Genomic DNA, 12,027 nt, shown 5'->3' on the forward strand with positions numbered 1-12,027 from the left:
ACTTTTATCTAATAACTTTAGTTACTAGTGCATATTGCAGGCTGCATTCTCATTTGAAAGTAATCTATTTTTATTGCGAACAAGTAAGAAAAACAAAAAAACAAAGCACTGCTTATACAATGGTAATATATTGTACATATAATGATAATTCTGCCATGATTAAAATATTGATTTTTTTTTTTTACAGCATAATTTGACCAGTCACAAGATATTCCAGTCAGGATATGTGTGCCAGCATGCTCAGTAGTTGCACCCCAAAACCAAAGCTGCTATATTGAATTTAGTTTTGCTGCAAATCATTGATTTTATTATTTACCTCTCCATTCCCTAAATGGATTTGTTTCTTGCATGAGGAACCTGTAAACTATCCTTGCAATGTAGTTGACTTCATGATGGTAGCATCAGTGAAGTAACTACATGATTAAGAACTACTGTGCGTTGCTGCAGCATGATGATGGTGTAAGGATGATGAAGATATATAAACATCATAAAGTATGTTAGACCTATACGACCCAGATGGGACTTGAACCCACAATCCCCAGCTCCGGAGGCTGATGCCTTATCCATTAGGCCACTGGGCCACAGCAACCCTCCTTTTCCATTCTCAACACTCACTCCATTTCTGTGTGGGTGGATTATGGGACTGGGCCTATTCACACACAGTACATGGGTCAAGGTTAATGTATTTTCCAATCTACAACACAGGGTTACACAAGTTGTAGTTCCTTCAGCATGTAGACTATAATTGGAATCTTCATGTCACAAAGCAGAGTCTTTTCTATTCTTGTAACCAATTAGTTCTAGTTCTGTTTGGTATTGTGAATCACTCACGCTAGAGGAGGAACTATTTAAACTGCAATCTAAATGCCCTTTGGCCAAAATGAGTTCCTAAATCAACAGGAAATAATTTTAAATACATTTTCCTGCTAAACACTGACTTCCAAATTGAGCCTTTTTGCAACTTAGTCTCACATCAAAATGTGTTATAGTTACGTGTGACCACAGTGCAAAATGTAGCAGTTTCAGAATGATGGCTTGTGAGACGTCACGTGACGGCAAAGTTTAGGTCTGTGAAACAAAAAAAAACATGGTGGACGTTTCCTTCATTATCAGTAGGGAATGCAATATTTTAAGGTTTCTGAATTAAATGAATCAAAATGGCAAGACATTTATGTTTTGTAAAGGCAGAATAAAACACATTATCTTACAATTTAAGAGCCAGTACAGTGAAAATCCGACAGTTTGCACTGTGGACCAGTGGAGCTATCACACACTTTCAAGTGACACTGGTTGGCTTTTTTAAGAAAGAGGGTCAACTAAACATGGTCAGAGAATCTATCGGCCCACGCACTCTGTAGGTCACGAATTACGAGGCAGTCAACAAAATATACTGTAGCACGTAAGGGGAATGATTTAGACCATAAAGCTTAGCTGTGAATCATTGTGCAAGCAGTGTTTTTCTCAATCAATACCAGATGCCTCAGGGCGCTCACGTCCCACAATAACAAGGAAATATCCTCTTTAAACTCGTCAGCAGAGAGTAAGGCCATGCTCTTATTTCTATGAATGAAAGTTGTTCTTTAAAGATGCAGAGGACATGATTCTTGCTTGTACTGTCGTGATACGTCAAAAATCTGTGTAACAAAGCGGGAGGTCTGACAGGTCACTTTGTATTGTAACTGAACCGGTGATCGTCTGTGGCTCCATTCACAGCAACACTGACGAGACGAAAAGATGAAGCCATTCAATCAGGTGCTGATGAGAACATGATGTCATAGTTTGAAGAGGAGGAAGAACACACTCGTCAGAGGCAGCGCTGTGATTAATAAAAGATCTTGAGCAGGGACGATGTGGACAGCCCCAACCTAGTAGTGTATCTATATAAATATGTCGATGTGGTAAGTTTTAAGCTGTGACAATTAAAGGACCATATGCTAAAAGGTTCGATATGTAAGATTCCTGCATGATAATGTAACATCAACTGGACGCCCCCTGCCCCATGTTTGAAAAAACGCAGCAAAAGTGCCCTCTAGGGTGCCTTTCCAATGGAGAGACATAATAAAGTGCTCCCTTGGTTGCCCTACCAGTGGGAAAAAACGTGATAAAGTGCCCTCTAGGTTGCCCTTTCTGTGGACAAAACATGGTGAAGTGCCTTACAGGATGTCCCTTCAGCGGAAAAAAAGGGTGCCCTCACAGTAAACTTCTAATTATCATGACTTTCTGCATCAACGCACACATCTGGTGCCCTTTTTTGTCCCCCACCCCTGCCCTTTAAACATTGTAAGTCTGCCACTGCCTTAGTGTAGGGTAGTTTGTCTATGAATGAATTCAAGGTCTAAAGAAAGAGAGAGGCCAACTTTTAACACAGGTCTGTGACTGAGCATGTGTACATTTATTTGTCTCTAAATCTATTAATAAGCAGCACCAACACGTCCATGTTTTGCCCACAAAACAGGGATGAACTGAACTGCTTCTGAATGTGTTTTCTGCACTCTTGCACAGCACCAAACGCGTCTGTGACGCCAACAAATCACACAGTGTTTCAAATAAGGGCTCCCTTTTCCAAAATCGAATTAGCTCCATTTGTTAAGGATTCCTTCATGTTGTGGTGTGATAACACATCCTCAGGTAGTTTTCCTCTCATTATTGCAGGGCTCTGCGTCATACCATCTGATCTCAGCCCATGACAAAATTATGGTATCCCTTAATGTGTGGAGAAGAACCAGAGCACTGCCCTAGGGTGGAGCTGTGTGCATGCATATACACACATGGACACACACACACACACTCATACAATCTTTTACCTCATGCGCTAGTTAGAAATTAGAACATAGATGATTATATTCTAAGTAGGAAACATTCTTTCAACTGGACCATGATCAAGATTTACCCACTTAAAATACATATTGCAAGGAAAGTGTCATATTTTGTGATCTGAAATGACTGATGATGACACCTTTAAAGCTGCATTTACTTATTAAAATATGTGTTATATAGCTCTTTATTTCAACAGTGAACATTGTTATAGAGTGTCTGTAACACGTGTCTCTCTTCCCGCTGGATCACGCAGTAAAAGAGAAAAGGAAAACTGTCTACAGTCGTGCCAGATCCGAATCACAAATTAGAATCCCTGCCCACTTAATCCAATCAGGACAGAGAACTCCATGAAGAAGCTTTCCTGTCAGCTCGTCAACACATAGAGAGCTGGATCCTCCCCCGGTGATGGCTCGCACACGCCAAGTGAAGAAAAAAACAAAACAGAAAGAAAGAATAAAAGAAAGGAGTCGTGTGAGTGTGGTGAAGTAGAAAAGAGAAGGGAGTGGACTGCTAAGTGCAGAAACGGCAGGAAGTCAGCTAACACGATGACAGATCTTACATTTGTCATCGCTCCTACATTTCTTGTACACTACATTGTTCTTTCATACAGATCAAAGAAAACTTTCACTAGTGGGTGGCATTTTTGAATAAGATTTCAATAATCAATGGATTATCAAAACTATTACTTTTCTGTCGATCGACCAATTGATTAATTGACTAACCTTTGGTCTTCTCCTACAAACCTGTCCATCTAAGGTGTAAAAAAAAACAACTTTTAGTAAAGTGAATATTTACAGAATGTTTCACCGTTTTCTGTCATTTTATGGAGAAAGTAATCAACAGATTAATCTACGATAAAAAAAACAGGACAGTGTGCAGGAAGTTCCCTCCTCTGACTATCATATAGAGGGAAAAAAGCAGCACATTTCACAAAGTTGGAACCGGCCAGTGTTTGGATGTTATTGCTTGAAGCCTGCAGTGCACTAGTCATGGGATTTTCTCAACATTTGCGTGAGTCAAAAAGTCACAAAAACCCCCGACAAAAATTCTGCTTGAAAAGGTATTTATTCAACTCCTGGCTGTCTGATATATTAACTTTGAGCAGCATGGGCATATTTTGAGCTGCTCTGTCACATAGTATCGTGACCTTTACAGACATCGCTTTACTCCCAGAGGCGACTTTTACACCTGAGTACGTTTGACTGAGCCAACTTCTCCCCACATTGGCCTTTCGCATGTGATTCATCGCTCTAACCTCTCAGTGCTCGGTGGCAAAGTGTGAAGTCAAAGCTGTGAATTTAAAGCTCCCATTCCCTCCCGAAGACCTGTTATTTCGGAGGTGATTTTTATTTAGAAAGTTCGGGCGACAAGACAAGTCTGTTCATGAAACAAACCGAGGCTTTGTGTCCTGCCCTGTCCCTTTCTAATCAAGCTGATTGATGAAAGGCTCATCAAAAAAACGCCCACCACAGTTCCGGGTCACTGTCTGACAGGCCCACTTGAGGTGCTGGGTCTCCCCGTGTTCACTAATTTAAAGTTGTCCGCGTGTCATTGACTGCCTGATGGACTGCTCTGCTACGTGACGGACGCAAGGAAAACTCCAAAACCTCCTTTCTCAAAGGGATGAGTGGGAGGAGGAGGAGATGAGGAGGAGGAGGGGTGGTAGATGCATCCCGGAGTCTGGGATCACTGTGTGTGACTGACGTTCATGATTCATCATCCGAGCGGTGTGGATATATACGGTGGAGCACACCTGCTCAATGATAACGACTTCAGACCTCCTGACAACTGACCTCAGCCCGTTACCAAAGTTCAGGGTAAGGAGCCGCTGCTTGTGGGTTTATGTTACAGATTTATTTATTTTCTTTTTTCAAAGCCACTCTTTTAAATGCACCAGATTGAGGATCCACTGTGTGTTAGGACTTTTATGAGAAAAGTACGTGTTTTTTTTGTTGTTGTTTTTTTTCAAATCCTAGCAAATTTTTTTCATACCATAATATTCCTGCATGAGCTTCTGCTGCTTAGTAATGGGGTTTAAATGACTTAACCCTATTTCATGGGAGTTGTTTTCCCCATCTCTTATAGCCTAAATACAGCTTTTCTATTATATTCAGAGTGATTTTTTAATAATCTTACCTGCCTTTCATATATTTTTGTGTGTCTAATTCAGTGTAAGCTTTCCCCGTGTGACTGATACTTTACTTACCTCTCATTCAGTGCCTTGAGCGACTCACACAGCATGCTGCCTGGGAGAGCGGCTGATGTCCGGCAGTGCGTCCTCCTGACGAGCCGCTGGCTGCCTGCAGCTCTGGCGCTGCTCCTCCTCCTCTCCTCCAGCCTCAGCAGCGCTCACAGCACCACGGTGGAGCACGACTTCCACATTGTTCACAATGTCGACAACAGAAGTAAGGCTCGGTTTTTATATTTTTGGTGCCATTTTATTGCAACCCTTTAACCTAGCATTATTGTGTAAATTGCAGAATTTTGTTGAAGTAGTTTCAGGAGATTTGGGTCAGATTCATGGTCTGTTTTTGACTCTTGATGGTGAGTTCAGTGACCTGCTCCTATTTTCTGTTATTCTTATTCCCATTGGGATTTATTGTAAGATTCTTAAAAAAAAAAGCTCTGATCCTTTACTTCTGTTCACAATTACATATTAATCCTAGAAATGGTGAATGTTGACACAGTCTGAACTGAAAACCCTCTCTGAACACTAAATGGTGCTGAGACTGTATTTGAGTATAAGCCAGTTGTTTTAAAAGACAGATGCTCAACACTTCTATTCAGCTCAAAATGAGGAATATCCTCAATCAATAATTTGTTTTACTTCAAAGGTGCTGCAAATAACTATTCATTTCAAGGTTGTCACTTTGTATTCGAAAGTGGTGGGGACGTTAAAGCTCTGATGAAAAAGACATTTTCTTTAACAGTCTCTGCTGATCTAATCTATTATCCATTCAAGAATAACTGTGTTATTTACAGCGAGCTTTTGGTCCTCAGGTACAGTTTTGTCATATTTCACACCAGAATTTGCAGCGTTTGGTTTCAGCTGCAGCTACTGATGGAGAGCAAAGCATTTGTTCTCATTTGTTACTTGACATTTCTAGTCACAACAGTTTTTTTTACACCATTTTTAAGAAATTAGGCTTTTAAGAAACCTGTTAAACTTTATAATAATAGTGTAAGACATAAGTAAGGTGTTTTATCCGTACTTGGTGTATCATGATGAATGACTTCAAACTAAACTTAACACGAAACATGTAACATGTAACACTATGTTTATGAAAGTCAGTGTTACTTTAGCACATCTTCTCATTTTAAAGATTGAGTGGAAGATTAAAGGTGCACTATGTAGTTTTGGGGAATAATTTTAATCAGAAGAGAAACACTTGCACATTTTCATGACTGAATAAACTGAAAAAACAAATTCTCCTTAAAGCACAGCACAATTTCATTCTGTTTTTACTTTATTTATAATAATGATAAAAATATATATATATATATATAACATATATAATATATATACATATATAATATGTGTACATACATATAATATATATATATATATATAAATATACATATATTATACTATATTATTAAATATTGCCTTTGTGTGTTTTCATACATTTTACAAAACTACATAATGCACCTTTAAATATGTTGAACATCAACAAATATTTTCTTTCCATAAAATTCCTGAATCCAACAGGTCAAAATAGAGAATCAGCGATGTTTATGTTGGCAACAGTGTGAAGACAAGAGACTTTACAGACACACAAGCTGAGAACTGACACTTAAGAGGTTTAGGTTGGAGTGATTGTTTTTGAGTTTCCTATGAAAATCAGAACAGTGTTTTGCCCTTTCTTTTACAAAGCATCATACAATTATGGTCATCTGGCTTTATGTTGGTCTTTTGATCGTAGTAGTCACTGTCACTGCCACTAATGTACTCGCGTGCTGTCCAGGTCCAGAGATAGACCCGTTCTGGTACGTGGGACGTGGGGTGAGACCCATAGGGCGCTTTGGGAAGAGGCACAGCAGCGTGGAGTCTCTGGGCAGCGAGGGAATGCAGCCTATGGTCAGGACGTTGGCGCTGCTGCTCAACAGTATCAGAAACAAGGAGAATCTTGGGAACATGGATGCGGAGGACAGGGATTGGTTACCGTGATGGCGCACATCCTCCCCCTCATCCACGAACGTCTTCATTTTTTATCTTGACTGAGGTTACATACCCTTTTGCTCTTCACTGTATTTCTGTCTGTTAAGAGGCCTTGGCTGACCCATGAAATCACTCTCCAAATGTACCTGTACATAAAAATATGCATTCTATATTGATTAATAAACCAGGATGTTATGATCCGTTTGTCTTTGTTGTATTTGCGAGCGTACAGCAAATATTGTCTTTCAAGCGGGAACGTTTTTCAGTTTGCAAATTTTATTCATTTCATAATACATTTTTATTTCTCAGAGTACTGTGGCACATCGAGAATCTGTATTTTTTGCTTGTTTATATTTTCCCCAACATGTCATATGGATTGCAACAAACAGCTGCACATAAAAGTGAGTGGCCCTCCCGTGGAGCTGCGCACGGGGAGCCTCGTTGTAGTCATTCACACTGGATTTAAACAGGAACAAAAGTAGGTTTTGTTTGTAGCGCCGTGTGAATCTCATCGTTTTTCTGAGTATCTGGGATACAGTTACAGTATTGAATTAGTCTTCCTGTGTGAATCCAGCCCTACAAGTCGTGACGGTTATACACAGCCTCTTGCACACGACACTGAAAGATTGGTCAACTATGATTGGGCAATACACACATTATTCTATATCATATCCATCTTTTCACACATATACATATATTAACAAATTCTGTGATGATATAATATTCTTCTTTTTTTTTACATTAGAAAAATACAGGACACTGATGATTGGACCCTTGTGGCTGTGCTTCTCATGGGAACATCAATTTTGATAAACTAGAAACATGCTTTTTTTTTTTTTTTTACATCGACACCTTTGCAGAACAAGATTGACAAAAGTACAGGATCAGTGTGCAAAAACCAGAGATGTGAAAAGGCTGGGATGAAAAGGTCACTAATAGAAGGGGCAGAGCATTCATTCAGAAGATCATCACACCTTTTTTTTTTTTTTTTTTTTTTTTTAGTTCAAGCAGTCCATCAGGAAATCCGACTCTGTTCCTCTCAATGCATGGCTAACTGAGACTCGGATGTAAGTGGTCACAGAGTGAAGAAAAAATAACCCAGAAAATGAAAGGCAGTATTCTCAAATCGAGTGTTTAAGGAGCACAAACACGCTCCCAAAAATTGCCTGCTTGTCACCCGTGCTTCTGTAACATTTACCATCGTCATTACTCGCAAAATATCAAATGGTAAATGCAGGCATACACTGAAAGCACTTTGAGTCACCACACGTGAGAGAGTCTGATAGGACTGACTGAGGAGGGCTCCTGTGAGGAGAGAATAAAGCCTTCGATTTGCAACAATACTTATATCAGTGGTATTGCATAAAAACGTTCAGTAAAGTACAAAAATAAATTGCTTGTAACAAAATCATGGTTTCATGGCATTTGTTATATATAGCCCCGTCAGACTTCATTATGTAAAAATCTTTACAGGATTTTCTGAAAACGCAACAGAAAAGTTCAGACGTGACCCGGTGAAGGGGAAACATGAAAACACCTTTTTTTTCCTCCGTTCAAATCAAAGGCCACGACGTTTCGAAAGTAAACGAAGAGGAGAGAGAATGACTTTGGGTTGAAGAACACTGCATGAGGGAAGGCTGTCAGACCAAAAACCTGAACATCAAACCTGTGGAGACGTGTTGAGCTGAGTGTGTCTGACATTCAGACGTTAATTGAACTTCATTTTGACTCACTGCAATGTAAAAGCCCACAGCTTCCACATTAAGGCTGTAGTGCGTGCGGCTACAGTTATTTTCAGCATTTCCTTCTCTACATAATCGGTAGAGCACTTCCCTGTATAATCACTACAGCTGGCATATATCTTATAGACATTTTGGAAATATACCTGTTGACTTTCTTGTTGAGACTTAAATGGAAAAACTGATACCGCTCTGTTGCCTGTACTCTAAATATGAAAACACCAGCAACAAGTTTACATTGGTATTGCTTAGATTAAATGAGAAAACTGATCCCATTGTCTGACGCTAAATATGAAGCTAATGCCAGCAACCGGCTACTTTAGGTTGGTTTAGCTTAGATAAAATGATAAAAATGCATCCCACTCTTGTGTCTGACGCTAAATATGAACACAGGAAATCCAGCAAGTTTATCTTAGATCAAATGACAGAATTGATCCCACTCTTGTGTTTGATGCTAAATATGAAGCTATACCACCAGCAAATGACTACTTTTTGCTTAGTTTAGCCTTGATTAACTGAGATAATTGATACTACTCTCGTGTCTGATGCTGAAAATGAAGCTAACACCAGCAGCTGGCTACCTTAGCTTAGCTTAAAGACTGAAATGAGGGGGAAACAGCTAGCCTGGCTCCGTCTGAATATAACTAAATCTGTCTTTTATTCTATTTCTAAATATAAAGCTACCACCTGAAATGCAGGGGAAACAACTAGCCTGGATATGTCTGAATGGAACAAAATCTTTTTCTATGGTTTTAAGAAAATATAACATGCTAATTGTGAGCTTTAAATTAGCTGCTATGCTTGTCAGGCTAGTTGTTTCCCCTGTTTCCAGTCCAGGATACCATGCTTCATATTTACAGTACAGATGTGCAAACTCCCGCTGTAAATCTCAGCAGAAAAGTCAATATTTGCCAAAATATCAAAATATTTCTTTAACTGTTTAGCTGTTTAAGAAGAATGGCATATTTCTGTGCTTTGTGTTCCATTGTTGCCACCGAGCAATTTCAGTGGCAGGAAGGAAGGAAAAAAAACGTTTTGGTCCTGATACTTGCACATCTAAACACTATTTTCTGGTAACTGATTTATTTTTTTTAATGGTTGAAATGTCTAAGGTGTTACAATCATTCCCCAGATGAGGATTACCATCTGATAGCTGTGTGTGTGTGAAAAAGGACAATCATCTAAAAGAAGTTCTGCAGGGGGGGCTTCAGTATGATAAGAATCCTTGTGACATTTCATTTGGTGAGAAAGGAGATGCAGTATAAAACACGGCTCAGCCTCTTTTTGGGACACTGAATCACAGAAAGTTTAACATGATTTTTTCCACGTCTTCATTATACAGTAGATCACGATACTCTTGCAAACAGATAGAAAAAGGAAATGGGAGTCATTTTTGTCTGTACAGGTATTCTTTTTCCAGTTGGTTCACGAGGAGTGTTTGCAGATTGTTAAGGCAGAGACACTGACTGTCGAGTCATCCTTGCTTGATGTTGTGGGCGCGGTGAGGAGGACAAAATGGAGGATAAAGTGGTAAAAAGAGTAAAGCGCCAGTAATGTCTTCTGTGAGGCATTGCCTGGCGCTGTACCGTGCCAGGCTGAGGGCTGAGTGCTTGGTGAGTCACACAGGGCAGGTGTTGGCCCCTTGCTTGGCCTGGAGCTGGAGGCGGACACTGGGTCAAGGCACTGGATGAGAGGCCCCCCCTCCCAGTCCCTGGGGCTCTGAAGTGGCCCCGAGGGACTCGTTGTGCTGCTGACTGTCACTATGGCCGAAACACTTTCACCTGCTGCTCTGGCTCCAGCTTTTCTGAAACGCAAAAACAGCACAGCATTACGTAAAGCATGGCATTTTACGTTCTGGATACGCTGAATGTGTACTGTATGCGGACGGTTTGTGGAGCACACTGCTCCACAGCAGCTACTGGATCTAAGGCAAGAACAATGTCTTAATGATGGCTTCATGTGGAAGAATTGGCCACCTGTTAAATTTGTACAAATAGAAGGTGGCATTCATCAGAATAAAGCTGCCAACTGTAGCTGCCGTTAGCTAGTGAGCTCAGTTAGCGGCCTGGGGTGGGAGCTCAGAGCATCAGGGGAGGGTTGGTGTTAATACGGCTAGCATAGGAGCTTTGGACCGTGAAGGGCCGAGGCTAGCTGGTTAGCATGCTAAACATGCTTTCCAACAAAATATATAAACGTCATAACACCAAAACTGTTATTCCTTCACATTTTGTTGATAATTTATATATTGACACATTAAAGTCAATGCATCCTTTATTATTCACGTATTTACAGTTTTTTTTTTTTACAAGACACAGCAAGGACTCAATGCTAAAGCAGTGATTTCAATAGTAAATCTATTATTAATAAATCAAAGAAACTCACAAGGTTTATATTAATGTTCTTAAGCAGTGTATAAACCGTTTACAGGTTTCTTGTAAATGCTAATGCATTTCTTATAGTAAAACAACAAACATGTTAATGATGCTATGATTAATGGTACTTTAGTCTTTTTCTTTAAATAAATATTACAAAAAAATTAATGATAGCAACAATCCACTACACTTAACAATGACGAAGACACACATGTTAAAACAAGTAACGAAGGCTCAGGTTAGTATCGGTACACATTAGCCTCGGGGATGATGATGCCAGGAAGCTTCTGATACAGGCTGAGTAATGTTAATAAGCATCTTTCAGGGGGTTGTAAGGGCTGTATTACCCATTACTAAGGTTATACAAGAACCTTTATATAGAATGTTTTACAATGAAATCTCCAACAAAAAGTTTGAGTAGTCCAGAAAAGGAGAGACTACTTATTACTTGTAATTCAGATGAGAGCTGACTGGTCCTCCCAGTTGTAGTTTTAGAGCGTACCATATGATGGACTGATGAAAAAAAGGGCACTCTCGGCTGGAATCAATGACATGATTACATGTCTTGGTCACTGATTTTGCCCCATTGTCCTGCCCGCTGTCTGTCTTTGGAGCGGCGCTGAAAAAGCCACCCTGAATCAGAGCTATTGTGCGGACGCCGGCGAAGAAAGAATCGAGACAAACGCGGACATAAAGAAAGCCCCAACAGCGAAAAAAAGGCCATTCACTGGCATGAAAAGGAACAGACTTCTTGTTGGTTGATAAAACGAGCCTTATCCTCCTGCACTGTGTGTGTTTGTGTGTTTCCATGTGGCTGCTTTACATCTAATGGAGCTTTTCAGTTACTTAGCCCCTTTTTCTGGCAGATGAATTCAATTTTACATCCATTCAGGGGCCGATCTCTTCTTTTTGGGACAAAGCGCAAAATGTGTGATGTTAA

At 40.0% G+C, this 12,027-nt stretch overlaps 2 protein-coding genes and 1 non-coding gene across 6 annotated transcripts in view; 1 reads left to right on the forward strand and 2 right to left on the reverse strand.

Annotated features, from left to right (window-relative positions):
* Nucleotides 1-508: 508 nt before the first annotated feature.
* Nucleotides 509-581, reverse strand: trnar-ccg (transfer RNA arginine (anticodon CCG)). The gene has a single exon. It is a non-coding gene; the product is annotated as a tRNA-Arg (tRNA).
* A 3,619-nt stretch (nt 582-4,200) lies between these two features.
* prlh2 (prolactin releasing hormone 2) lies at nt 4,201-7,174 on the forward strand. The gene is made up of 3 exons (XM_030398665.1): nt 4,201-4,634; nt 5,035-5,222; nt 6,783-7,174. The coding sequence occupies exons 2-3, from the start codon at nt 5,057-5,059 to the stop codon at nt 6,983-6,985; spliced, it is 369 nt and encodes a 122-aa protein (XP_030254525.1). The 5' UTR covers nt 4,201-4,634; nt 5,035-5,056; the 3' UTR covers nt 6,986-7,174.
* A 59-nt stretch (nt 7,175-7,233) lies between these two features.
* myripb (myosin VIIA and Rab interacting protein b) overlaps nt 7,234-12,027 on the reverse strand; it is a 132,512-nt gene continuing 127,718 nt past the window's right edge. For all 4 annotated transcript variants that reach the window (XM_030398662.1, XM_030398661.1, XM_030398664.1 and 1 more), the window contains one exon: nt 7,234-10,519. In XM_030398662.1, coding sequence (XP_030254522.1) covers nt 10,476-10,519 — 44 coding nt within the window. In that variant the 3' untranslated portion in view covers nt 7,234-10,475. The remainder of the gene's footprint in view (nt 10,520-12,027) is intronic.

Source organism: Sparus aurata, chromosome 19 (assembly GCF_900880675.1).
Source record: "Sparus aurata chromosome 19, fSpaAur1.1, whole genome shotgun sequence".
Taxonomy (NCBI): Eukaryota; Metazoa; Chordata; class Actinopteri; order Spariformes; family Sparidae; genus Sparus; species Sparus aurata.

Excerpts from the sequence above, each read along its gene's own strand:
- prlh2 (XM_030398665.1), top strand. The coding sequence starts at position 5,057 with ATGCTGCCTGGGAGAGCGGCTGATGTCCGGCAGTGCGTCCTCCTGACG. Across the intron at positions 5,223-6,782 it reads TCACAATGTCGACAACAGAA|GTCCAGAGATAGACCCGTTC; the intron begins GTAAGGCTCGGT and ends CGTGCTGTCCAG.